Source organism: Cherax quadricarinatus, chromosome 16, assembly GCF_038502225.1.
Source record: "Cherax quadricarinatus isolate ZL_2023a chromosome 16, ASM3850222v1, whole genome shotgun sequence".
NCBI classification, from domain to species: Eukaryota; Metazoa; Arthropoda; class Malacostraca; order Decapoda; family Parastacidae; genus Cherax; species Cherax quadricarinatus.
In genome coordinates this window covers 10261458-10289358 of record NC_091307.1, presented here as the reverse complement: position 1 = coordinate 10289358, position 27901 = coordinate 10261458, and the positions used below count along the sequence as shown (strand labels likewise).

Sequence of the window (27901 nt, the reverse complement as noted above, 5' to 3'; positions counted from 1 at the left end):
GAAACTACCCATTTACCGATTTCAATTATCCAATAAAGTGGTCAGAAATTAGCAATTTTGCCAATTTCACACAAATTTTAAAAGATGCTAATTTCGAAATAGGGTCCAGAATAAACAAGACAGACATTCCTGGCGCACTAAAATAACATTTCCTCTGTTCACTAGTCACGTCCCCAGGCCCCTCTTACATTTCTTTTGCTTTCCACTTTGAATTTTTATTCTCACAAAAAATAGAAGATTTACTGTTATGCAGACTACTGCATTAGTGTAGAAATGGTATAAATAATATCAGCGCACTTGTGAAAGAATATTAGACTCATCAGTTGATGTGTATTGGACGAATGGCATGATTTGTTTACTTTTGAACTTTGGCAAAAATCAAACATTTCTGCTACTTTGAGCTCAATTTCAAGGTATTTTTCATTGTGAAACCAATCAAAATCATCTCAACTTCTGTAATATGTCTTCCATTCTATAAAATGAGACCAGGAAAACTAGAATACAACCATAAATACCATACGAAATACAGTGCAAATTTGCTGTTTTAAACCAAAAACACGGTCAAAGTTTTTTTTCTCATTACACAGTGTGCTGCAGGATTTTTTTTATACTGTGCACACTGACCACATAGACACATTCTTTCATATGTAGGCCTACCAGCATTCTCTCGCTAGATTTGAAGGTGCTAGAATTCAGGCGCACTAGTACGTCAATAACCATTGTGCATAAGCCATACTAGTATGTCGGAAACCCTGAAAGGGTTAATAGCCTCATTCAAGGAAGGCAGAATTGTAGGTATGTAGAATGCATTGATAACTCTGTCTGCCCATATCACTTCAGGAACCTCAATTATTGGGAAAGCCTAAAGTCCTGTATTTCATTGTAATTCATGCTTAGAAAATATTGCAGGGACAAATTCCAAATTTGCATACTGAAATGATGGCTTATGAGAGCAGGATGTATGGGAAATGGTGCAGAATACAACACACCCCAATAAAAAGCAGCAGTGTAATAAGTATGCACTGTATGAGGTAATGTAACCCAGTGAATAAAAGGCTCAAGACTTTTCAACATCTTCCCTTTAATTACAGTGAAAATCACCCTCACAAATTCCTCCAAGAACTTTTTAATCAGGCTGTGATACTTATTATGTTGGACTTCATGCAGCTAACATTAATAGCCCGACTCGTTAGGAAATTAACTTAGATCTGATCCAAGACTTGGCTGTGGGGCCAATGATCTATGGAATCATCTTCAGGCGAGAAGAGAGCAAAGGTCAGGTCAGATCGTTAAGAATGTTGTGTATTAGGGTTGATTTAACAAGACAGCCTCTTTAAAATCTGGAGTGCGAGATGCTGTGTAACCCTTGTGGGTTTAGCACTTAGTTATGATTATAATAATAATATGGAAAGGGAGGTACATAGTTTTATCAGAAGACCAGTTTATAGGATGGCTATGATCTCTAACATAAAAGAAAACTCCAGCTCAGTGTACATTAATATATAAAAATGAAAAGAGGGCTACAAACCCCAAAAATGTATAGTTTTAATATATTTTCTTCCTCTAGGTACACAAAAAAGAAGATAGTGACTCATCCTTTGATCATAGTGATGGTCATACTGTACCTTCTGATATATCTACTGCAACTTGCAATGAAACTGGTAAGTTTTTCATCAGAAGTTTGAACCAACTTCAACATTTGCTTTTTACATTTCTCATGTAGGTAGGATTGTATTTTGTGGGAGAACTTCAGACATTAGGACTGTGCTTCTACTGGGTGAAAGTGCCTGATCAGCCAGGTTATGATGGTTATTGGGGCTTGTGGGCTCCTAGTATCTATTGCTTGGTTGATTAAGCATTTGGCATTCTAAACCTTGCCTCAGGCTAAGCTGTAAGGGTAGAACCCTCAGTGGAGTACAGCAGTAGGCTTAATTGGCCCATGCTAGGCAGGTTCATGTCACACACTACCACACCCATTTGTGTACCTATCCTTATGTTTAAAATAACCCAAAGTCCTAACTCCAGTGATACTACCTGAGAGTTTATTCCACTCGCATACAACTCTGTTGTCAAACTAATATTTCCCTATATCCTTCTAAGCTTAAATTTATCCAACTTGAATCCATTGCTGTAAGTCCTGTCGGATTTTTTTTGCACGTTATCTATATACTATTTACTTATTCCTGTTTTCCATCTGTACATTTCTGTCATAACTTTCCCATTTCCAATCCTACATCTTTCCCTAGTGCAAATTTGGTGCCCTTAGCCTGTCTTTATAGGAACTTGTCATCGTTCACTGCATATTTTCCAGCTCATTTATGTCCATCTATAATAGGGAGACCAAAACTGAGCAACATAATCATAAACAGTCCTTAACAAAGATATGTAAAGTTGAAATTAGCCTTAGAACTTGTATTATTTATTTTTCTTAATATTAAGCCTGGCCTCAGGCTAAACTTCAAGAATACGAGCCCTCAACAAAGGTGACAGGTTAAGCCTATAGAACTTACAATAGGTAAAAGACCCATACATAAATCATTAAAATTACTACCACCTGCAGATACCAAGGGTAAAGGGTTCTTCAAATCTAGAATTTATTGGTCATTGCATGCACAACAGTATTACATATATTAATGACTTTTGTTCTTTTGTAGTAGACATTTTAAAGATATATGTCTATTAAATAAATAGCAGTTTCAGATATGTAACTTAAGATCATTTATAATCAATTTGCTAGTGTTGTCAAGCCTTTTAGTTTACAGTTATTTTGTAAAAAAAGGAGCAGTGAGGAGCACCAAAACTGTATCACTCTGACCTGTATTCTGCAGTGTTGGTCAAAATCACGGCAGTTAGCGAAGCCCAACATGAAAAGTTTTAAGAAATGTACATGAGATTACTTCAACTAACCCACAAGGAGATTTTTGCATTTGTGGCTCATGAGTACTTAATACTAGCCACCACTATGGTTTTCTTCATATTTATAGTACTGAACTTTATATTTTAGGAGAAACCATGGAATGCCGCACAGACTCTGAAGAACGATTACAAGAGCTAGAGGATGGCCATGAACACCCAGACTCTGCCCATGCCAGTGATTATGATACACCTACTGAAGCAAAGGCAGTGGTTGGTGGGGGGGACAATTCACTACTGAACCTTGATGATCTTGGTGATATTAGTATCCAGCTCATCACATTGGTGAGTAAAAAGTTCATATACACTGTTGATTTTTTTGTGTACTCGAACAGCTCCATACTCAAACAATTCAGTATTCGAACACTTTGTTTGGTAAACAAATTGCTAAGTAGTCTACTGTTTGCTCGGCACTTGACCAAGCAAACATGACCTGCCAGAACTTCACTATAAACTGTTTTGTGTTTCTTCTCAATTTTTTTTACATTATTTGTATAAATAAGTCACCACGGGGGCCTAAGAGGGTTAGTGATAACAGCCAGCCAAAAAGAAAATTGGTTGGGAAAATTTGTTCTGTATTCGAACAGCCTTCTGGAACCAATTAAGTTCGAGCGCTGAGGTTCCACCATATTTAAAACATCATTCAAACTTATTATTGTTACTGTACTTTATATATGTAGTATATCTTTTCCTTTTAGGCTGATGTACTAGAAGTTGTAGCAAAAGGTTACAGGAGTGTTACAGATGAAGAGATTAAGCGATACACAGATTTTATGGTGTGGTTTTCCAATGTGGCCAAATCTGCCTGCACACACTCAAAAGATGGTGGGTAATAAAAATTTTGATTATTCATACTGTGATTATTTTTATTAGAAGTGAACTGAAATCGGGAGATTTCAGTTCTCTATATATTTTTTGTTATGCTCTGCATTCATGTATAAGAATATAATTTATTACAAAACTCAGATATAGGGATGACAGAGCTAGCCTCTTTGCCTGGTTAAAGATTAGGATGTCTCAATAATACCAGGGAGGATGCTGATCAAAGGCATAGGATCTGTCCTGCCCTTGGATTGAACCTGATTACCTTCCATTTCCCAGGTCCTGTATAACTCCTACAGCTTTAAGGCTTCCCATAAATTTTGTAAGGGTTAAACACATTTTTATAAAAATTTGGATGTACCACATTGGCACCAAATTTTCATATAGTTTTATGCATGTTGTCTGGGAAGTGGCACTTACCATTGAATAAATTTGCATCCAAGCCTGAGTTTTTAACTCAGTCTTTCAAATGGACATGCAGACATCTTATTCCCAGAAAATCTTGGCATAGTTGTACCCAAACTGACACCGAAAGACATCCTTTGCAACCTACATATCACTAGGTAGATTCACTAAACCTTCAATCTCCACCTCTACAACATGAAGTATATTATTATTATTATAATCAAAAAGAAGCGCTAAGCCACAAGGGCTATACAGCGCTGCAGGGTAGGGAAGGAAGCGAGGGTATTAGGCGGCAGAAGGGGGAAGGGATGATCAGTAGGTTACAGAAAACAGCAGGGCAGGGGATAGTGCGGGGGTAGAGGGCAGCAAGATATTGAGGTAGAAAGGGCTGAAGGTATCATCAGAGTTTGTGAAGTAAGTCAGTTGTTGTCAAAAAGTCAATGAGAGAGAGTGGATGAAAGGTGGGTCCATCAGCGAGAAGGGAAGGTAAAGAGAGAGCAGCGGAGCGAAGATGACGTTGGAGGTATATTCTGCATGCTTGTTGATAAAGTGGGCAATCTAATAGAATGTGGCAGACCGATAATGGAACCTGACAGTTCTCGCAGAGAGGAGCAGGGCGCCTCTCCATGAAATATCCATGAGTAAGACGAGTATGGCCAATGCGAAGACAGGAGAGAGTAGTCTCCCAACCTTGACACTGGTGACAAGAAGACTGTCAGTAACCTATACTCGGTTTAATAGATTGAAGTTTGTTACTGAGCAGAGTAGACCAACGTTGTTGCCAACGGGTGTGAAGGTGGGTAGCTATTGCAGCAAAATAGTCTGTAAATGGAACACCTCTATATGAAACTGGTAGGTCATGTACTGCTGACCGCGCAGCAGTGTCTGCCTGTTCATTGCCCTGTACGTCAACATGACCAGGGACCCAACAAAAAAAATATCTTTATGCTTCGTAAAGATGCAGCATAGCCAAAATTGGATACGGAGGACTAAGGGGTGAGGTGTATCAAATTTCTGTATAGCCTGTAAAGCACTAAGGGAGTCTGAGACAACCACAAATGATGACACATGCATAGATGCAATACAGATAAGTGCTGCAAGAATGACATACAATTCAGCAGTAAAAATACTAGCTGAAGATAGTAAATGCCCTCGTACGATGCTGTCTGGAAACACTGCTGCGAATTCTACGCCGTCAGAAGACTTAGAGCCATCTGTGTACACTGCAATGGCATGAGAATGAGAGTAGAAGTGATCAAGAAAAAGAGAGCGGGAAGCTACCGTAGACAATTGGGCTTTCGAGCAAGGAAGTTAGAAAACAGACTCGAACAGCTGGAACTTCCCAGGGTGGTAGGGAAAAGTGAGATGCTACATGAACATAGAAAGGTGGTAATTGAAGAGAAGACAAGAGCGAATGTAGGCGAAGAGAGAAGGGTCGGAGCAAACGGGCGGCGAACAAATAAAGAATGTCTACTAATATCGGTGACCATTCTATAAATGGAAGGATTGCGGAGATCGTGAGAGCATACATAGTAGCGAAGGCAATGGGCATCATGGCAATCGGATAAGGATGGAACGTTCGCTTCTGCAGAGAGGCTCTCGACAGGGGAAGAGCGAAAAGCACCAAGGCACAAACATAATCCTTGGTGATGAATGGGGTTAAGGCTAGAGAGGGTAGCAGGAGAGGCCGCTGAATAGATCTGGTCACCATAATCAAGTTTCGATAAAATGAGGGTGGAATGTAGGCGAAGGAGAGTTCGACGATCAGCTCCCCACGAAAGATGAGCAAGGGTTTTAAGAAGGTTCAGCCAGCTGTGACAAGTTGCCTTCAGAGAGGTAATGTGAGGTTTCCAGGATAACCTACGGTCAAAGGGGAGGCCTAGAAACCTGACTGTATCACGTTCAGGGATACGGGAGCCATAGAGGTACAAAGGATGATCGGAGATGACAGAGCGTCTAGTGAAAGTAATTTGGTGAGTTTTGGTACTGGAAAATTTAAACCCATGTGTGGTAGCCCAATTGGAAACACAGTCGACCGCATGCTGGAGAGAAACTGTAATGGTGACAGTCAGCGCCTGCACAGGCAATAGCGAAGTCATCAACATTGAGTGATGACCAAATATTGGATGGAAGACTAGAGGCCAAATCATTTATAGCAAGGAGAAAAAGTGTTGTGCTCAGAAAACATCCCTGGGGGACACCTTCAGCTTGGATAAAGTGACCAAATAAGATTGAAAAGGTGTAATAGGACTGCAAGGGCTGACTGATGTAAATGTTGTAGCATACGAATATGAATGTCGTCGGGCCCAGCTGCCGATGATCGGCAAGCTGAGAGTGTTGCCTCCAGTTCCTGAAGTGTAAAAGGCACATTATACTGTTCTTCTCTGAGAGAAGAAAAGTCCATGGGTGCTAACTCTCTGGCAGACTTTGAGGAAAGAAACTAGGGGCATAGATGGAGCCCCCTGAGAAATACGGACCAGATGATTGCCAATTTCATTGGCAACATCTAGTGGGTTTGCTATATCAACACTGGCAACCCGCAGAACAGGAGCCGGGTCAGGAGAATATTTACCACTCAGTTTTCGTACTTTTTTCCAGACTGCACTCATAGAGGAAGCAGAGGTGATGGTGGAGACATAATCTCGCCAGCAAGTGCGTTTAGCGTCACGGATAACACGGCGAGCGATCGCACGCTTCTGCTTAAAATCAAGAAGTCTCTCCGTGGTTCTATTGTACCAGTACCTGCCCCACGCAGCGCATTTCAAACGTACTGCACGAGCAGGAGACCACCAAGGCACGCATTTCTGAGAATGCCTGGCCGAAGTTTGGGGTATAGAATGAGAAGCTGTGGTTAAAACTGAGGATGAGAAGAGGTGTAAAAGCTCATCAATGGAGGACGAAGAAGGAACCTCACTAAAAACAGTTAGTTGTGAGTAAAGGTTCCAATTTGCCTGATCAAATTGCCAGCGTGGGATGCGAAGAGGTGGTGAATATGAAGGGGAAGTAAGAATGATTGGGAAATGATCGCTGTCATGTAAATCCGGGAGAACAGACCAGGTGAAGTCTAATGCAGCGGAGGAAGAGCAGACTGAGAGATCGATGCAAGAGAGAGTATGAGTCCAAGGATCAAAATGGGTGCGAGTACCTGTATTTAAAACATGGAGGGAGTGGGTAGCAAGGAAAGCCTTTAACTGAATGCCACGGGAATCACAGTGAGACCCCCCTCCCCAGAGGAAATGATGGGCATTAAAATCGCCAAGTAACAGAAGTGGTGGCGGTAATGACGAAACAAGAAAGGCAATATCCGGGATAGATAATGCCTGAGAAGGAGAGAGATACAAAGAACAGAGTGTATACCACCTATGCAAGTGGATACGGGCTGCTGTGTAATGCAGTGAAGTACGAACAAATAGCTGATGGTACGGAATATCAGTTCGTAGAAGTGCACTTTCATTAAAGGTCCCATCAGGAAAAGGATCTGAAGAATACAATAAACTATAGCCTGAGATGGGATAGATAACAGTAGAGTGTAATTTTGGTTCCTGTAAGCAAACACCAACAGGGGAAAACTGGGATAGCAACATCTGAAGCTCACCCCTATTACCCCTGAGGCCGTGTATATTCCACTGTAAATAGGCCATGATTGGCACTGATAAAGATACCTGAAGTCTGCAGGTAAGGGTACCTACGGACTAGAGGGGTTAGAAAAGTCCACATGCAGTGGCAAAGGAAAGCATTCAAGCAGCGAAGGAACGGTGCGCTGTGAAGGAAGGAGTTGCGCAGATGGAGAAGAGGAAAGAGAAGGAACAGAGGGTGGATCAGTGTCCATTGATGGTTTGGTCTCGGCAATTTATTCAGAGATTGCTTCAAGTGTTTCGGAGTTCAGAGACGTCGTATGGGAGACAATATTGGAGATGGAAGGAGGGGGAGTTTGAGTAAAGATCGGAACTGTAATGGACTGTACCATGGTAGGGGGGGGGGGGTGAAAGGGTGGAGGGAGCTGGAGAAGTGTGGGAGGGGACAAAAGAGGCAGAAACCTGGGAGGGGACAGGGGAGGAAGGCACAGTACGCGGAGGAGGATGAACCTCCACATTTGTAACTGAGCCAGTGAAAGGGGAAGACCCAGGTACAGAGACTGGGAAGGTAAAATGTGGAGGTGGATGAAGGGAAGGAGGGGTTAAAGGAGATTTGTTGGACCTCTGAGAAGTAGAGGGGCAATTGGGAGGAGGTGTTGTACGAGGTCTTGTCGATACCGGGGTTTGTGAGGGAGCACACGAAGTAGCGAGGACAGACTGAGGTGTTGAATTAGGGACATCTGATCCCAGGACAGCAAAAGAATTAGATACAGGAGTGACTATGGGACTGGCAACTGCAGAGGAGGCTGCAGAGGATGGGACCCCAGAAGTGGGGGGGACATTTTGAAACACGAGAATAAGAAACACTGGGTAGTCTCCCTTGGAGGCGGAGATGAGAAACTGCCATAGCATAAGTGAGACCTTCTGCCTCTTTGAGGCAATGAATTTCCCGCTCATTTAAGTAGACCTGGCAGTGGCGAGAGTACGAAGGGTGAGCCTCATGACAAGGCAAGAGGTCGACTGCAAGACATATTAGAATGGTCATCGGCACCACAGACTGGGCATTCGGCTATAGATCTGCAATATTTTGCTGGGTGGCCAAATCACCAGCAATTCCTACACTGTTGTGGCGTAGGGATCACCTTCCGAACTTGTAACCGATGTCCTGCTACATAAACAATGGGTGGGAGTTCACGGCTGTTAAAAGTTAAACGAGCCACGTCTTTGCCTGTGGGCAGGAAGAACATAAGTGTCTACCTTGAGAATTGGGAGATCTTGGAGTTCCAGCTGTTTGAGAATGTCATTGCCACATGTCTGGAAATTCTTTTGGACTATGGTATGGGGCAGAATAACAGTACTACAAGAATTGAATGAATGATGTTTTTCGATAGTGATAGGAATAGTATCGATATGTGAAAGAGAAAGATCATGAGCTTGAGTAGAATTCTGGACTGTGATGATGCACGTGCCACTCTTAAGAGCATGAAAGGAAATATCTCTACCAACGTGGCGTAGGAGCGCTTTGCCAATACTATGGACGGAAAGATAGGCAGTAGAAGAAGTCGATCTTAAAGTAAAGAATTTAGTCCATTGCGTGGTCCGAAACTGAGTGTGGAGAGGGAGCGCATGACGTGTCTGTCTTTTCCGAGTAAAATGGGAAGGTAACAAAGTAACATCATCAGGAGATTGTTGTTGGCATTTAGAAGTGGGACCAGAGTCGGTCCGACGTGGGACAGGCTGGCGATTTGAAAATCACCGCACCGTAGAGGGAGAGGCCGGAAGCATAGTCAAAGGAGAGCGGAGGTCAGACAAATCAAAGGAGTCAGTCGAAACCCCAGCACCTGAAGCGGGTGACGAAACAGCACCAACAAGAGGTACAGGGGCCTTAGGAGTGTCCGAAGAGTGGCCAAAAGACGAGGCGAGGTCAGAACGGGGTGCGGTAACAATAAGGGGCCCAGGGGTAGCAGGGTCATGGATCGGGTACTCCATGGTTAGGTTACTTCTTTCTTTTTGTTTTTAAGAAAAAAAAAAAAGAATAAAAAGAGGGGGGACCAGGGAGGGGTAGTTCCTAGGAGGAATGAAAGGGCCAGAAATCTCCCTCCGCACCCAAGAGGACCTCAGCACCGCAAGTAGCACAGATGCAGCATGGAACCCATGCCATACCCTACCCTTCATGCCAGTAAACCAGCAATCCGGGACAGCAACGTCACATCTGCCGAGCTACTTCGGTGGACAAAAGAGAGGGCAGCTGGATATCCGCCACAAAGCATACCTCCTTCAGCCACCACCCCCGGAATCCGAAAGGTGGCTTCCAGAGATACACCCATCGCCCGAAAGACACCCTCCGGGATACCGGAGAGGGATCAAGACATCCCCAGGTGATCCAGATTCCACGGCAAACTACGCCAAGAACCTCAATGGAATGGGATGGACCCCGGTACCCTTTCCCCTACCTAGGAACTAGTGCGCCTGTGGGAAAAATCCCAAGGGTCAAAAAGAGGAAGGGCAAAAGGGAGGGGTGAGGAGGAGGAAAGAAAAAAAAAAAAGGGAGGAGGGGGTAATTAGGTTCGGTCTGAGGAAGGAGACCGACAGGTCTAATTCCTCAGACCAAGAGCCTCTTCACCACGCCAAGGAGGCCCCCCCCCCTTGAAGAGGAACGAAGTATAGTAATACAAGTTAGCTTACAGTAATATTAAAAATAATACAGGTATTATATTTATGGAGGGAACACTAAGCCCATAGAGGTCGTAAGTGCCTGTGGAATGGGAGGCAATCAAGTTCATTTCAAGAAAGGGGAACACAGGTTCAGTTCATTTGATTAAAAGCCTTTCACTGGCATTTCAATTATCTATATATTTAACCCATACGGGTCATAAATCATGTGGGGAATGGAAGGCTATCAGGTTGGATCTGAGGAAAGGGTGGGTAGCTCTTATTCCTTGGATCAAATGACCCCTCCCCATCCCTTGAAGGGTGAATGTACCTGTATTATTATTATTATAATCAAGGGGAAGCGCTAAACCCGGAGGATTATACAGCGCCTGGGGGGGGGGGGAATGTGGAAGGCTTAATTTAGGGAACTGGAGCACAGATCAAGAGCCCCTTGCCAACATCAAGGAACCTTCCTTGAGGGGGAATGTACCTGTAGCAAAGTATTACTGGAATGGCAAATCAGGTTGTCAGTGGTATTGATAAAATCTATCCATTTTCTCCTCTTCAAGGGGGGCTCCTTGGCATGGTGAAAAGGCTCTTGGTCTGAGGAATTAGACCTATCGGTCTTCTTCCTCAGACCGAACCTAATTACCCCCCAATCTCCCCTCCCCTATCCCATCCTCCCCTTCTTCCTTTCCTCCTCCTCCTCCCCACCCCTCCCTTTTGCCCTTCCTCTTTTTGTCCTTTGGGATTTCTCCCACAGGCGCGCTAGTTCCTAGGTAGGGGAAAGGATACCGGGGTCCATCCCATTCCGTTGAGGTTCTTAGCGGTGGCGTAGTTTGCCGTGGAATCTGGATTGCCTGGGGATGTCCCGATCCCTCTCCGGTATCCCGGAGTAGCTTTGGGTGTCTTTTGGGCGACGAGTGTATCTCTGGAAGCCACCTTTCGGATTCCGGGGGTGGTGGCCGAAGGAGGTATGCTTTGTGGCGGATATCCGGCCGCCCTCTCTTTTGTCCACCGAGGTAGCTCGGCAGATGTGAGGTTGCTATCCCGGATTGTTAGTTTACTAGCATGATGGGTAGGGTATGGCACGGGTTCCATGCTGCATCTGCGCTACTTGCGGTGCTGAGGTCCTCTTGGGCGCGGAGGGAGATTTCTGGCCCTTTCATTCCTCCTAGGAACTATCCCTCCCCGGTCCCCCCTTTTTTTATTCTTTTTTTATTTTTATTTTCTTTTCTTCTTTCTTTTTTTTTTTCTTAAAAACAAAAAGAAAGAAGTAACCTAACCATGGCAGCCCTAGTCCATGAACCTGGTACCCCCGGGCCCCTTCTTGATACCGCACCCCGTTCTGACCCCGCCTCGTCTTTGGACCACTCTTCAGACATTCCTCATGCCTCTGTACCTATTGCCGGTGCTGTTTCTTCACCCGCTTCAGGTACTGAGGCCTCGACGGACTTCTTCGATTTATCGGACCTTCGCTCTCCTCTGACTATGCTTCCGGCCTCTCCCTCTACGGTGCGGCAATTTTCAAATCGCCGACCCGTTCCACGTCGGACCAACTCTGGTCCCACGCCTAAACGCCAACGACAATTACCTGCTGATGATACTTCTCCACTTTCTCGTTCTTTTCAGAAACGATCGACACGTCCTTCACTACCTTTCCACGCTCAGTTTCAGACTGAACAATGGACTAAATTCTTCACTTTACGACCAACTTCCTCTACTGCCTATCTTTCTGACCATAGTATTGGCAAGGCACTTCTACGCCATGTTGGTAAAGATATTTCTTTTCATGCTCTTAAGAGCGGTACGCGCATCATTACCGTACAGAATGCTACCCAGGCTCATGAGCTCTCTCTCGTCTTTCCCATATCGATACTGTTCCTGTCACTCTTGAAAAACATCATTCCCTCAATTCTTGTAGTGGTACCGTCATTCTGCCCCATACCATAGTTCAACAAAATTTCCAGACATGTGGCACTGACTTTCTAGAACAGCTGGAACTCCAAGATCTCCCAATCCTCAAGGTAGACACTTATGTTCTTCCTGCCCGTGGGCGGAGACGATACCCTAGCAATGTGGCTCGTTTAACTTTTGACAGCCGAGAACTCCCATCCTCAGTTTATATAGCAGGACATTGGTTACAAGTTCGAAAGGTAATCCCTACACCACAACAGTGTAGAAATTGCTGGCGATTTGGCCATCCAGCGAAATATTGCAGATCTATCGCCGAATGCCCAGTCTGTGGTGCCGATGACCATTCTAATACGTCTTGCAATCGATCTCCCTCTTGCCTTAACTGTCATGAGGCTCACCCTTCATACTCTCGCCGTTGTCAGGTCTATTTAAACGAGCGGGAAATCCATTACCTCAAAGAGACAGAAGGTCTCCCTTATGCCATGGCAGTTTCTCATCTCCGCCTCCAAGGGAGACTCCCACGTGTTTCTTATTCCCGTGTTTCAAAACGTCCCCCCACTTCTGGTATCCCATCTTCTACACCCACCTCTGTGGTTACCTCTCCCATAATCACTCCTGTATCTAATCCTTTTGCTGTCCTCGGCTCAGACGTCCCTACTTCAACACCTCAGTCTAATCTTGCTTCTTCGAGTTCTCTCTCACAAGCCTCAGTATCGACGAGACCTCGTACGACACCTCCTCCCAATCGTCCCTCTACTTCTCAAAAGTCAAAAAAAGGTCCGTTAACACCTCCTACCCATCTTCCACCTCCTCATTTTACCCTCCCTGTCTCTGTCCCTGGTTCTTTCCCTCTCACTGGCTCAGTTACAAGTGTAGAGGTTCACCCTCCTCCTCGTACTGTACCTTCCTCCCCTGTTCCCTCCCAAGTTTCTTCCTCTTCTGCCACCTCCCAGGTTCCTACCTCTTCTGTCCCCTGCCACGCTTCTCCAGTTCCCTCCACCCTTTCGCCCCCCCCTACCTTGGTACAGTCCAATACAGTTCCAATCTTTACTCATCCTCCCCCTACGACATCTCTGAATTCCAAAACACTTGAAGCAATCTCTGAATATATTGCAGAGACCAAACCATCAATGGACACTGATCCACCTTCCGCTCTTTCTCTCTCCTCTGCTCCATCTGCGCAACTTCTTTCTTCACAGCGCACCGTTCCTTCGCTGCTTGAACGTTTTCCACTGCCTCCGCATGTGGACTTTTCTAACCCTTCTAGTCCGTAGGAACCCTTACCTGCGGATTTCAAGTATCTTTATCATTGCCAATCATGGCCTATTTACAGTGGAATATACGCGGCCTCGGGTAATCGGGGTGAGCTTCAGATGTTACTCTCCCAGTTTGCCCCTGTTGGTGTTTGCTTACAGGAACCAAAATTACACTCTGCTGTTATTTCTCACATCTCAGGCTATAATTTATTGTATTCTTCAGATCCTTTCTCTGATGGGACCTTTAATGAAAGTGCCCTTCTTCTCCGCACTGATATTCCGTACCATCAGCTATTTGTTCATACTTCACTGCATTACACAGCAGCCCGTATCCACTTACATAGGTGGTATACGCTCTGTTCTTTATATCTCTCTCCTTCTCGGGCATTATCTATTCCGGATTTTGCCTTCCTTGTTTCGTCATTACCGCCATCGATTCTGTTACTTGGTGATTTTAATGCCCACCATTTCCTCTGGGGGGGGTCTCACTGTGATTCCCGTGGAATTCAGTTAGAGGCTTTTCTTGCCACCCACCCCCTCCATGTTTTAAATACAGGTACTCACACCCATTTTGATCCTCGGACTCATACTCTCTCTTGCATCGATCTCTCAGTCTGCTCTTCCTCCGCCGCATTAGACTTCACTTGGTCTGTTCTCCCGGACTTGCATGACTGATCATTTCCCAATCATTCTTACTTCCCTTTCATATTCGCCACCTCTTCGCACCCTACGCTGGCAATTTAATCGGGCAAATTGGAACCTTTACTCACACCTAACTGTTTTTAAAGAGGTTCCTTCTTCGTCTTCCATCGATGAGCTTTTACACCTCTTCTCGTCCTCCGTTTTCACCGCAGCTTCTCATTCTATACCCCAAACTTCGGGCAGGCATTCTCAGAAATGCGTGCCTTGGTGGTCTCCTGCTTGTGCTCGTGCAGTACGTTTGAAACGCGCTGCATGGGGCAGGTACCGGTACAATAGAACCACAGAGCGACTCCTTGATTTTAAACAGAAGCGTGCGATCGCTCGCCGTGTCATCCGTGACACTAAACGCACTTGCTGGCGAGATTATGTCTCCACCATCACCTCTGCTTCCTCTATGAGTGCAGTCTGGAAAAAAGAACGAAAACTGAGTGGTAAATATTCTCCTGACCCGGCTCCTGTTCTGCTGGTTGCCGGTGTTGATATAGCAAACCCACTAGATGTTGCCAATGAAATTGGCAATCATCTGGTCCGTATTTCTCAGGGACTCCATCTATGCCCCTCATTTCTTTCCTCAAAGTCTGCCAGAGAGTTAGCACCCTTGGACTTTTCTTCTCTCAGAGAAGAACAGTATAATGTGCCTTTTACACTTCAAGAACTGGAGGCAACACTCTCAGCTTGTCGATCATCGGCAGCTGGGCCCGACGACATTCATATTCGTATGCTACAACATTTACATCAGTCAGCCCTTGCAGTCCTATTACGCCTTTACAATCTTATTTGGTCACAAGGAGTTCTTCCACAGCTGTGGAAATCCGCCATTGTTCTCCCTTTCCGCAAACCAGGCACTACGGGACATGAAACCTCCCACTATCGTCCCATTGCTCTTACCAGTGCAGTTTGCAAAGTAATGGAACGCCTAGTAAATAGACGTTTAGTGTGGTATTTAGAGACACACAACAGTCTCTCCACTCGTCAATATGGCTTTCGTAAGGGACGTTCTACCATAGACCCCTTACTACGCTTGGATACGTATGTTCGTAATGCCTTTGCGAATAACCACTCAGTTATTGCCATATTTTTTGACCTTGAGAAGGCATATGACACAACTTGGAGGTATAATATTTTAGCCCAAGCCCACTCCTTAGGCCTTCGAGGCAATCTACCATCCTTCCTTAAGAACTTTTTAACTTTTCTAACTAACCTGTGTTCGGGTTAATAATGTGCTCTCCCCGGACTTTATGCAAGCTGAAGGTGTCCCTCAGGGATGTGTTCTGAGCACAACACTTTTTCTCCTTGCTATTAATGATTTGGCCTCTAGTCTTCCATCAAATATTTGGTCATCACTATGTTGATGACTTCGCTATTGCCTGTGCAGGCGCTGACTGTCACCTCATTACAGTTTCTCTCCAACATGCAGTCGACCGTGTTTCCAATTGGGCCACCACACGTGGGTTTAAATTTTCCAGCACTAAAACCCACCAAATCACTTTCACTAGACGCTCTGTCATCTCCGATCATCCTTTGTACCTCTATGGCTCCCGTATCCCTGAACGTGATACAGTCAAGTTTCTGGGCCTCCTCTTTGATCGTAGGTTATCCTGGAAACCTCACATTACCTCTCTGAAGGCAACTTGTCACAGCTGGCTGAACCTTCTTAAAACCCTTGCTCATCTTTCATGGGGAGCTGATCGTCGAACCCTCCTTCGCCTACATTCCACCCTTATTTTATCGAAACTTGATTATGGTGACCAGATCTATTCAGCGGCATCTCCTGCTACTCTCTCTAGCCTTAACCCCATTCATCACCAAGGATTACGTTTATGCCTTGGTGCTTTTCGCTCTTCCCCTGTCGAGAGCCTCTATGCAGAAGCGAACGTTCCATCCTTATCCGATCGCCGTGATGCCCATTGCCTGCGCTACTATGTACGCTCTCATGATCTCCACAATCCTTCCATTTATAGAATGGTCACTGATATTAGTAGACATTCTTTATTTGTTCGCCGCCCCTGTTTACTCCGTCCCTTCTCTCTTCGCCTTCATTCGCTCTTGTCTTCTCTTCAACTACCACCTTTCTATGTACATGTAGCATCTCACTTTTCCCTACCCCCCTGGGAAGTTTCAGCTGTTCGAGTCTGTTCTTTCTCCCTCCCTTGCTCGAAAGCCTAACTGTCTACGGTCGCTTCCCGCTCTCTTTTTCTTGACCACTTTCACTCTCATTCTCATGCCATTGCTGTGTACACAGATGGCTCTAAGTCTTCTGACGGCGTAGGATTCGCAGCAGTGTTTCCAGACAGCGTCGTACAAGGGCATTTACTATCTTCGGCTAGTATTTTTACTGCTGAATTATATGCCATCCTTACAGCACTTATCCGTATTGCATCTATGCCTGTGTCATCATTTGTGGTTGTCTCAGACTCCCTTAGTGCTTTACAGGCTATACAAAAATTTGATACCTCACCCCTTAGTCCTCCGTATCCAACTTTGGCTACGCCGCATCTTTACCAAGCATAAAGATATTGTTTTTTGTTGGGTCCCTGGTCATGTTGACGTACAGGGCAATGAACAGGCAGACACTGCTGCGCGGTCAGCAGTACATGACCTACCAGTTTCTTAGAGGTATTCCATTTTCGGACTATTTTACTGCAATATCTTCCCACCTTCACACCTGTTGGCAACAACGTTGGTCTACTATGCTCGGCAACAAACTTCAATCTATTAAACCGAGTATAGGTTACTGGCCGTCTTCTTATCACCAGTGTCGAGGTTGGGAGACTACTCTCTCCCGTCTTCGCCGCATTGGCCATACTCGTCTTACTCATGGATATCTCATGGAGAGGCGTCTTGCTCCTCTCTCTGAGAATTGCCAAGCTCCATTATCAGTCAGCCACATTCTGTTGGACTGCCCACTTTATCAACGAGCACGCAGAATTTACCTCTGTCGTCGTCTTCGCTCCGCTGCTCTCTCTTTACCTTCCCTTCTCGCTGATGGACCCACCTTTCATCCGGACTCTCTCATTGACTTTTTGACAACAACTGACTTACTTCACAAATTCTGATACCTTCAGCCCTTTCTACTTCAATCTCTTGCTACCCTCTACCCCAGTACTATCCCCTGCCCCGCTGTTTTCTGTAACCTGCTGATCATCCCCCCTCCCATCCAATTCCCTTGCTTCCTTCCCTACCTGCAGCGCTGTATAGCCCTTGTGGCTTAGCGCTTCTTTTTGATAATAATAATATCCATTTTCTTAATGTTTATACATGCCAAGTATTACATTTCTGCTGTTATTGAGTTTGAGTAAAATAAATGTTTTAATAAATGATGAAAACTTTTCAGGTTCTCACAAAGCCAATGCACCCCTTCTAGATGATATTAGCATAGACTCCACAGTGTATGACACTCCAAGCATTGCCAAGAAGAGAAAGGGTCCTCTTCGTAAACTAGGTCGATTTCTTCTCAAGGCCCTTATGTTCATACTTGACTGAAGACTATTGTGTTACTGGTGGACGAAATATAATAGTGCTCAGGAGCCATCGAGAAATCCTAGTCTCAGTGGAGACTGGTTGTTTAAACATCTTGGGTTGTTTCATTAACCAGTACAGGCTGGCATAATGCTCTCTCATATCTATGGAAATAAGCAGCTTCTCTACATTTGCATTATTTCTTTAGTATAAATCAAGAGCCAAGAATATACAGTAGCAGCACTACAGGCAACTGTAAACATGTGGAACACTGATGAATGTTGCAGCAAATGTCTAGTTATTTGTTTAAAACCCGTAACCTATTGCTTTTGTGGTGAAGGCCATAAGTAGTGCTTAGTTATGAAGAGGGTATAGTACCAGTGCTGGGCTTTCCAAGCAGTGATGCAAAGCTTGTGTAAATATATAAGATAGAAGTAAATGAGCTTAACCGCTGTTATATGTATGGTAATATTGTATTTGGAAATAAAAGCTTATATACTTTAAATTATATGCTGTAATAGTTGCGAGAAAATTTTTGCCTTAAACTCGTCAGACTTTTGATATGACAAAATAAGTATTGAATCATGTAGCATGGCTCATGTTCCTCACATGTCTCCTAGGGAGTGAGGTAACTAGTTAGTGGATGTCTAATTGGTTGATTTGTCATTGATAATGAATTTTTTTAATGGTTTAGAAAAAGAAATTACTAAACATGTAAATACATTATATATAGTGAATACGTTTGGCTCCTGAATGGCATAAAAAAACCGACATTCAGTGAATGTTGAAAATAAGCTTTCTTGGGGTTAATTTACTTGCTCTGCTTTTTTTTTAGGCAAACAGCCAGATCACTTATTGTTATGACAATCTACTTTACAAATATATCATTCTCTTGTGTTCATAGTACAGTACCTTCTTGTCACTGTTTAGACATGTAACCTTGTATTTAATTTTTAGAGATCTGTTCATGAAATATTCTCTATTAGAGCTTCAAAATTACCAAAGTAAGTATTATTTACATACGAAATGATATACGTGAAGTTTGTATACATAGATGTGTACCAACATAATCCAGTGTAAATTAATGAGGACTTCTGCTGAATGGATTATCTACTATTTTATGGCAACTTTGTTTTTTTTTTTTTTGTTAGTTTTACTATAATTGAGGTAAGTATTAAACCCATAGGGGGGCATACAGCACAAGGGGAGTTGGAGTTTCTCTCCCCACCCCCTTACTGTTTGTGTAGGGTTCTTGGTAGGTTGACAGTGTTCAAGACATTTAGTGCTCTTTAATTACTGTGGAACAGTAAATGGTATACATCTGTATTTTATGTTCAAATAAGTCACAACCACTCAAGTTCCTCATTATTACATTTGAAATTATATATTTTTTATTATGTTATGTTGTTAATGCATTAAATTACCTTTTATGAGTTATTGAAAGCAATAAATGTATGACCATCTTTCTTTGAGGGAAATTATGATCTTCAGTCTAGCATGCATTTGTATATATGTGATAATGTGAATACAACATTTTTACTTCACTTGAAGACATTTTGAAGTTCATAAATTAACCTAGCTATGCTGGGATTTAAGTGTTGAACTCTGGTTAATGAAAAGTAAGAAACCTTCAGAAAACAGCCAGCCAGCCATAATTATTAGTCAGTGGGTTATACAGCACCTGGAGGAATGAGGTACTCGAGTTTGATCCAAAGGAATCGGGAGCCTGTCACTTATCAAGGAATATCTCTTGCAGGGATGGATAGTGGTATATGAGATTGCATATCTCTGTCAGAGATCCTCTTCAGATTGCTGAAGAGGTCAGGGGGATATTGATCCAAGATATTGGACATGCCCTTCCTGGAATTAAAAAATGTATGCTTCTCAAAGCACTGTATGAGCCCTATGGGTTTAGTGCTCCCTCATTACTGTAATATATTTATGCTTGAATTTCCTGTCCAAGTAGTTTCTTGCTTCTTAGCCTGCCAGTGTTTTGGCAGAGTAAGGAAAACATGTTAATGATTGGTTCTGCAATCTTCCCCTCAAAGAAAAATATTATTGCTAAGAAACTGAAACAAAGTATTTAAAAAATAGCATTAATATATAAGAATACATTTGTGATTACTAGAAAAAGGTATAAATAAAATGCATTACTAATTTTTTAATGCCCTCTATATATGCAATATATATATTGAATTGTTAATAAATTTAGAATTAGAGGCAAGACAGAATGTAGGATTGCAGATGAGCAAGGAGGTTTCAGAGTGGGTAGATCATGTTTACATTGAAACATATGTGAACAGTATTTAGATAAAGGTAGGGAAGTTTTTATTGCATTTATTGATTTAGAAAAGGCATATGATAGTGGATAGGGGAGCAATGTGGCAGATGTTGCAAGTACTATATGGAATAGGTAAGTTTCTAAATGCTGTAAAGAGTTTTTATGAGGATAGTGAGGCTCGGGTTAGGGTGTGTAGAATTATTATTATTATAATCAAAAAGAAGCGCTAAGCCGCAAGGGCATCAGGTGGCAAAAGGGAGGTGGATGAGTAATAGGTTACGGATAACAGCGGAGCAGTGGATGGTGAAAGGGTAAAGGACAGCAAGAGACTGAGCTAGAAAGGGCTGAGGGGAGTGCATAAGGTATCATCATCAGAGTTTGTGGAGCAAATCAGTCGTTGTCAAGAAGTCAATGAGCGAGTCAGGATTAAAGGAGGGTCCATCAGCAAGAAGGGAAGGTAAAGAGAGAGTAGTAGAACGAAGACGGCGTTGGAGGTAAATTCTGCGTGCTCGTTGATAGAGAGGGCAGTCTAACAGAATGTGGCTAATCGATACTGGAACTTGACACTGCTCACAGAGAGGTACAAGGTGCCTCTCCATGAGATACCCATGAGTAAGACGAGTGTGGCCAATGCGAAGGCGGGAGAGAGTGGTCTCCCAACCACGGCACTGATGACAAGAAGACGGCCAGTAACCTATGCTCGGTTTAATAGAATGAAGTTTGTTACCAAACAGAGTTGACCAACGTTGTTGCCAACGGGTGCGAAGGTGGGCAGCTATTGTAGCAAAATAGTCCAGAAATGAAACACCTCTATAGGAAATTGGTAGGTCATGTACTGCTGACCACGCAGCAGCGTCTGCCTGTTCATTGCCCTGTACGTCAACATGACCAGGGACCCAACAAAAAATAATATCTTTATGCTTCGTAGAGATACGGCGTAGCCAAAGTTGGATATGGAGAACTAGGGGGCGAGATGTATCAAATTTTCGTATAGCCTGTAGAGCACTAAGGGAGTCTGAGACTACCACAAATGATGACACGGGCATAAATGCAATACGAATAAGTGCTGCAAGAATGGCATACAGTTCAGCAGTAAAAATGCTAGCCGAAGATAGTAAATGCCCCTGCACGACGCTGTCCGGAAACACTGCTGCGAATCTGACGCCGTCTGAAGACTTAGAGCCATCTGTGTACACAGCGGTGGCATGGGAGTGGAAGTGATCAAGAAAAAGAGAGTGGGAAGCCACCGTAGGCAGTTGAGCAAGGGAGTGAGAAAGAACAGCTGGAACTTCCCAGGGGGGTAGGGAAAAGTGAGATGCTACATGAACACATAAAGGTGGTAACTGAAGGGAAGACAAGAGTGAATGTAGGCGAAGAGAAAAGGGACGGAGAACGAATAAAGAATGTCTACTAATATCGGTGACCATTCTATAAATGGAAGGACTGTGTAGATCGTGAGAGCGCACATAGTAGCGAAGGCAATGGGCATCACGGCGATCAGACAAGGATGGAACATTCGCTTCTGCATAGAGGCTCTCAACAGGGAAAGAGCGAAAAGCACCAAGGCACAAACGTAATCCTTGGTGATGGATAGAGTTAAGGCTAGAGAGAGTAGCAGGAGAGGCCGCGGAATAAATCTGGTCACCACAATCGAGTTTCGATAAAACGAGGGCTGAACGTAGGCGAAGCAGAGTTCGACTATCAGCTCCCCAGGAAAGATGAGCAAGGGCTTTAAGAAGGTCTAGCCGGCTGTGACAAGTTGCCTTCAGAGAGGTTATGTGAGGTTTCCAGGATAACCGACGGTCAAAGAGAAGGCCCAGAAACCTGACTATCACGTTCGGGGACACGGGAGCCATAGAGATACAAAGGATGATCGGAGATAACAGAGCATCCAGTGAAAGTAATTTGGTGAGTTTTGGTACTTGAAAATTTAAACCCATGCGTGGTGGCCCAAGTGAAAACACGGTCGACCGCATGCTGGAGAGAAACTGCAATAAGATGACAGTCAGCGCCTGCACAAGCAATAGCGAAGTCATCAACATAGAGTGATGACCAAATATTGGGTGGAAGAACAGAGGCCAAATCATTTATAGCAAGGAGAAAAAGTGTTGTGCTTAGAACACATCCCTGAGGGACACCTTCAGCTTGGACAAAGTCCGGGGAAAGAACATTATTGACTCGAACACGGAAATGTCTGTCAGTTAAAAAGTTCTTAAGGAAGGATGGTAGATTGCCTCGGAGGCCTAAGGAATGGGCCTGGGCCAAAATATTATACCTCCAAGTTGTCATATGCCTTCTCAAAATAAAAAAATATGGCAATAACTGAGTGATTATTCGCAAAGATATTATGAACATACGTATCCAAGCGTAGTAAGGGGTCTATGGTAGAACGACCCTTACGAAAGCCATATTGACTAGCGGAGAGACTGTTGTGTGTCTCTAAATACCACATTAAACGTCGATTTACGAGACGTTCCATCACTTTGCAAACTGCACTAGTAAGAGCGATGGGACGATAGTGGGAGGCATCATGTCCTGTAGTACCCGGTTTGCGGAAAGGGAGAACAATGGCAGATTTCCACAGCTGGGGAAGAACTCCTTGTGCCCAAATAAGATTGAAGAGGTGTAAGAGGACTACAAGGGCTGACCGATGTAAATGTTGTAACATACGAATATGAATGTCGTCAGGCCCAGCTGCCGATGATCGGCAAGCTGAGAGCGTTACCTCCAGTTCTTGAAGTGTAAAAGGCACATTATACTGTTCTTCTCTGAGAGAAGAAAAGTCAAAGGGTACTAACTCTCTGGCAGACTTTGAGGAAAGAAACGAGGGGCATAGATGGAGCCCTCGGGAAATACGGACCAGATGTGTGCCAAGTTCAATGGCAACGTCGAGAGGGTTTGCTACATCAACACCAGCGACCCGTAGAACAGGAGCCGGGTCAGGAGAGTATTTACCACACTGCACTCATAGAAGAAGCAGAGGTGATGGTGGAAACATAGTCTCGCCAACAAGTGCGTTTAGCTTCACGGATGACACGGTGAGCGATCGCACGCTTCTGCTTAAAATCAAGAAGTCTCTCAGCGGTTCTATTGTACTGGTACCTGCCCCATGCAGCTTGTTTCAAACGTACTGCATGAGCACAAGCAGGAGACCACCAAGGCACGCACTTCTGAGAATGCCTGCCTGAGGTATAGAATGAGAAGCTGCGGTATAAACTGACGTCGAGAAGATGTGTAGGAGCTCATCAATGGAGGATGAAGAAGGAACCTCACTAAAAGCAGTGAGTAAAGATCCTGATCAAATTGCCAGCGAGGGCTACGGAAAGGTGGTGAATAGGAAGAAGTAAGAATGATCGGAAAATGATCGCTGTCATGTAAGTCCGGTAGAACAGACCAGGTGAAGTCTAGTGCAGTGGAGGAAGAGCAGACTGATAGATCGATGCAAGAGAGAGTATGAATACGAGGATCAAAATGGGTGGGAGTACCCGTATTTAAAACATGGAGGGGGTGAGAGGACAAATAGTTGACAGTACAGAATATCATTGCGTAGAAGAAGGGCACTTTCATTAAAGGTCCCATCTGAGAAAGGATCCGAAGAATACAATAAATTATAGCCTGAGATAGGTTGGAAAACAGCCGAGTGTAATTTTGGTTCTTGTAAGCAAGCACCAACAGGGGAAAACCTGGAAAGCAACATCTGAAGCTCACCCTGATTACCCCTGAGGCCGCGGATATTCCACTGTAAATAGGCCATGATTGGCGATGAAGAAAATACCAGGAATCTGTAGGTAAAGGCACCTACGGACTAGAGGGGTTAGAAAAGTCAATGTGTGGTGGCATTGGAAGACGTTCAAGTAGCGAAGGAACAGAGCGTTGCGAAGAATGGGGTTGTGAAGATGGAGGAGAGGGAAGAGAAGGAACAGGAAGTGAATCAGTGTCCATTGAAGGTTTAGTCTGCAATATATTCTGAAATGGCTTCAAGTGTTTCTGAATTCAAAGATGTATGGGAGACCATATTGGAGATAGAAGGAGGAGGGTGAGTAAAGATTGGGACAGTAATGGACTGTACCAAAGTAGAGGGGGAGGGAAGAGTGTAAGGGACTGGAGATGAAGTGTTGGGGGGGACAGAAGAGGCAGAAACCTGGGAGGGGACGGGGGTGGAAGGCATAGTACGAGGAGGAGGGTAAATCTCCACACTTGTAATAGAGCCAGAGAGAGGGGAAGAACTAGGTACAGAGACTGGAAAGGTAAAGTGTGGAGGTGGAAGAAGGGAAGGAAGGGGCAAAGAAGATTTGAGCAATGTGGATTTTTTGGACTTCTGAGAAGTAGAGGGGCGATTGGTATTAGGTGTCGTATGAGGTCTTGTCGATACTGGGGCTTGTGAGGAAGGACGCGAAGATGTGAGAACAGACTGAGTTGTAGTCGGGACGTCAGAGCCAAGGACAGCAAAAGGATTAGATGCCGGAGTGGCTATGGGAGGGGTAACAACAGAGGAGGCTGCAGAAGATGGGACCCCAGAAGTGGGGGGATGTTTGGAAACACGAGAATAAGAAACACGGGGTAGTCTCCCTTGGAGGCGGAGATGAGTAACTGCTATAGCATAAGGGAGACCTTCTGCCTCTTCGAGGCAATGGATTTCACATTCATTTAAGTAGACCTGGCAACGGCGGGAGTACGAAGGGTGAGCTTCATTACAATTAAGGCAAGATGGAGGTTGACTGCAAGATGTATTAGAATGGTCGTCGGCACCACAGACTGGGCATTCGGCCATAGATCTGCAATATTTCGCTGGGTGACCAAAACGCCAGCAATTTCTACATTGTTGCAGTGTAGGTATCACCTTTCGAACTTGTAACCGATGTCCCGCGACATATACAGAGGACGGGAGTTCTCGGCCATCAAAAGTTAAACGAGCCACATTGCAAGGGTAACGTCTCCGCCCCCGGGCAGGAAGGACATAAGTGTCTACTTTGAGGATTGGGACATCCTGGAGTTCCAGCTGTTCAAGAATGTCATTGCCACATGACTGGAAATTCTGTTGGACTATGGTATGGGGCAGAATGACAGTACCACTACAAGAATTGAGAGAAAGATGTTTTTCAATAGTGATAGGAGTAGTATCGATATTCGAAAGGAGAGAAAGATCATGAGCTTGGGTAGCATTCTGGACAGTGACGATGCGCGTACCGCTCGAGAGCATGAAATGAAATATCTCTACCAACATGATGCAGGAGTGCTTTGCCAATACTATGGTCAGAAAGGTAGGCAGAAGAAGAAGTCGGTCTTAAAGAATTTAGTCCATTGTGTGGTCCGAAACTGAGCGTGGAGAGGGAGTGCTTGACGTGTCGGTCTTTTCCGAGTAGAATGGGAAGGTAACGAAGGAGCATCATCAGGAGATTGGCGTTTAGGAGTAGGACCGGAGTTGGTCCGGCGTGAAATGGGCGGGCGATTCGAAAATTGCCGTACCGTAGAGGGAGAAGCCTGAAGCATAGTCAACGGAGAGCGGAGTTCAGACAAATCGAAGGAGTCAGTCGAAGCCCCGGTACCTGAAGCAGGTGAGGAAACAGCACCAGCAAGAGGTACGGGCATCAGGAGTGTCCGAAGAGTGGTCTAAACACAAGGCAGGGTCAGAATGGGGTGCGGTATCAAGAAGGGGCCCGGGGGTAGTGGGTTCATGGATTGGGTTCTCCATGGTTAGGTTACTCCTTTGCTTTTTGTTTTTAAGAAAAAAAAAGAAAGAAGAAAAGAAAATAAAAATAAAAAAAAAGAATAAAAAAAGGGGGGAGCGGGGAGGAATAGTTCCCAGGAGGAATGAAAGGGCCGGAAATCTCCCTCCGCACCCAAGAGGACCTCAGCACCGCTAGTAGCGCAGATGCAGCATGGAACCCGTGCCATAACCTACCCTTCATGCCAGTAAACCAGCAATCCGGGATAGCAACCTCACATCTGCCGAGCTACCTCGGTGGACAAAAGAGAGGGCGGCCGGATATCTGCCACAAAGCATACCTCCTTCGGCCACCACCCCCGGAATCCGAAAGGTGGCTTCCAGAGATACACCCGTTGCCCGAAAGACACCCAAAGCTACTCCGGGATACCGGAGAGGGATCGGGACATCCCCAGGCAATCCAGATTCCACGGCAAACTACACCACCGCTAAGAACCTCAATGGAATGGGATGGACCCCGGTGTCCTTTCCCCTACCTAGGAACTAGAGCGCCTGTGGGAGAAATCCCAAAGGCCAAAAAGAGGAAGGGCAAAAGGGAGGGGTGGGGAGAATGGGGGGTAATTAGGTTCGGTCTGAGGAAGAAGACTGACAGGGCTAATTCCTCAGACCAAGAGCCTCTTCACCACGCCAAGGAGCCCCCTTGAAGAGGAGGGTGTGTAGAAGAAAGGGAGACTACTTCCCAGTAAAAGTAGTCTTAGACAAGGATGTGTAATGTCACCATGGTTGTTTAATATATTTATAGATGGGGTTGTAAAAGAAGTAAATGCTAGGGTGTTCGAGAGAGGGGTGGGATTAAATTATGGGGAATCAACACGGTTGCTTTTTGCTGATGATACTGTGCTTATGGGAGATTCTAAAGAAAAATTGCGAAGGTTAGTGGATGAGTTTGGGAGTGTGTAAAGGTAGAAAGTAAACATAGAAAAAGAGTAAGGTGATGAGTGTATCAAATTGGGGAGGAGTATGGAAGAAGTGAATGTTTTCAGATACTTGGGAGTTGACGTGTCGGCAGATGGATTTATGAAGGATGAGGGAAAAAAAGGCGAGTGGCGCATTGAAGTATATGTGGAGTCAAAGGGAATGTATGAAAGTATAGTAGTACCAACACTCTTATATGGGTGTGAAGCTTGGGTTGTGAATGCAGCAGCGAGGAGGCAGTGGAGATGTCCTGTCTAAGGGCAATGTGTGGTGTAAATATTATGCAGAAAATTTGGAGTGTATTAATTAGGAGAAGGTGTGGAGTTAATAAAAGTATTAGTCAGAGGGCTGGAGGTGGTTTGGTCATTTAGAGAGATTGGATCAAAGCAGAATGTATAAATCTGTAGGGGAAGAAAGGTGGGGTAGGGGTCGTCCTCGAAAAGGTTGGAAGGGGTAAGGGAGGTTTTGTGGGCGAGGGGCTTGGACTTCCAGCAGGCATGTTCGATAGGAGTGAATGGAGACAAATGGTATTTGGGACCTGACAATCTGTTGGAGTGTGAGCAGGGTAATATTTAGTGAAGGGATTCAGGAAGACCGGTTTTTATATAGCCGGACTTGAGAAGTACAATGCCTGCACTCTAAAGGAGGGGTTTGGGATATTGGCAGTTTGGAGGGATATATTGTGTATTTTTATATGTATATACTTCTAAACTGTTGTATTCTGATCACCTCTGCAAAAACAGTGATTATGTGTGAGGTGAAAGTATTTTCTTTTTGGGTCACCCTGCCTCAGTGGGAGAGGGCCAACTTGATAAAAAAAAAAAATTAGAATTACAAGAGGGATGACGCAGGTATTTTGGGTACCACAAAAAAAGTTATACTATAAAGTGAAGAGAAATGTGCAAAATAAGCTTTTATCGTGACATTTTGCCAAGTCAATAACATATCTATATATAGAACTGGAAAGAGAGATGAAAGTTGGAGATGATGTAAAAAGCTATATAGACTTACCTGTTTGTGCAGCATATACATCAGCAAATTTTGTCAGTGTGTGTGAAGGCACTCTTATTAGTGTTGATTTAATGAATCTTCCAGACACCTACCCTCTGACTTTTAGAAAGCAACCGATTTATTACACAACCCTTGATAATGCTTCCTTTAGCACTCCTCGCAGCTCTTTCTAAGAAAACTGTACCTCTGTTATCCGCTCCACCTTTTCAAAGGGGGCTCCTTGGCGTGGTGAAGAGGCTCTTGGTCTCCTTCCTCAGACTGAACCTAA

General features: G+C 44.4%; 1 protein-coding gene across 3 annotated transcripts in view; it reads left to right on the top strand.

The window, feature by feature from the left end:
• LOC128688865 (uncharacterized) overlaps positions 1 to 19253 on the top strand; it is a 368838-nt gene extending 349585 nt beyond the window's left edge. For all 3 annotated transcript variants that reach the window (XM_070085401.1, XM_070085400.1, XM_053776878.2), the window contains exons 8-11: positions 1568 to 1661; positions 3005 to 3198; positions 3612 to 3738; positions 17577 to 19253. In XM_070085401.1, coding sequence (XP_069941502.1) covers positions 1568 to 1661; positions 3005 to 3198; positions 3612 to 3738; positions 17577 to 17725 — 564 coding nt within the window. In that variant the 3' untranslated portion in view covers positions 17726 to 19253. The remainder of the gene's footprint in view (positions 1 to 1567; positions 1662 to 3004; positions 3199 to 3611; positions 3739 to 17576) is intronic.
• Positions 19254 to 27901: the final 8648 nt, after the last annotated feature.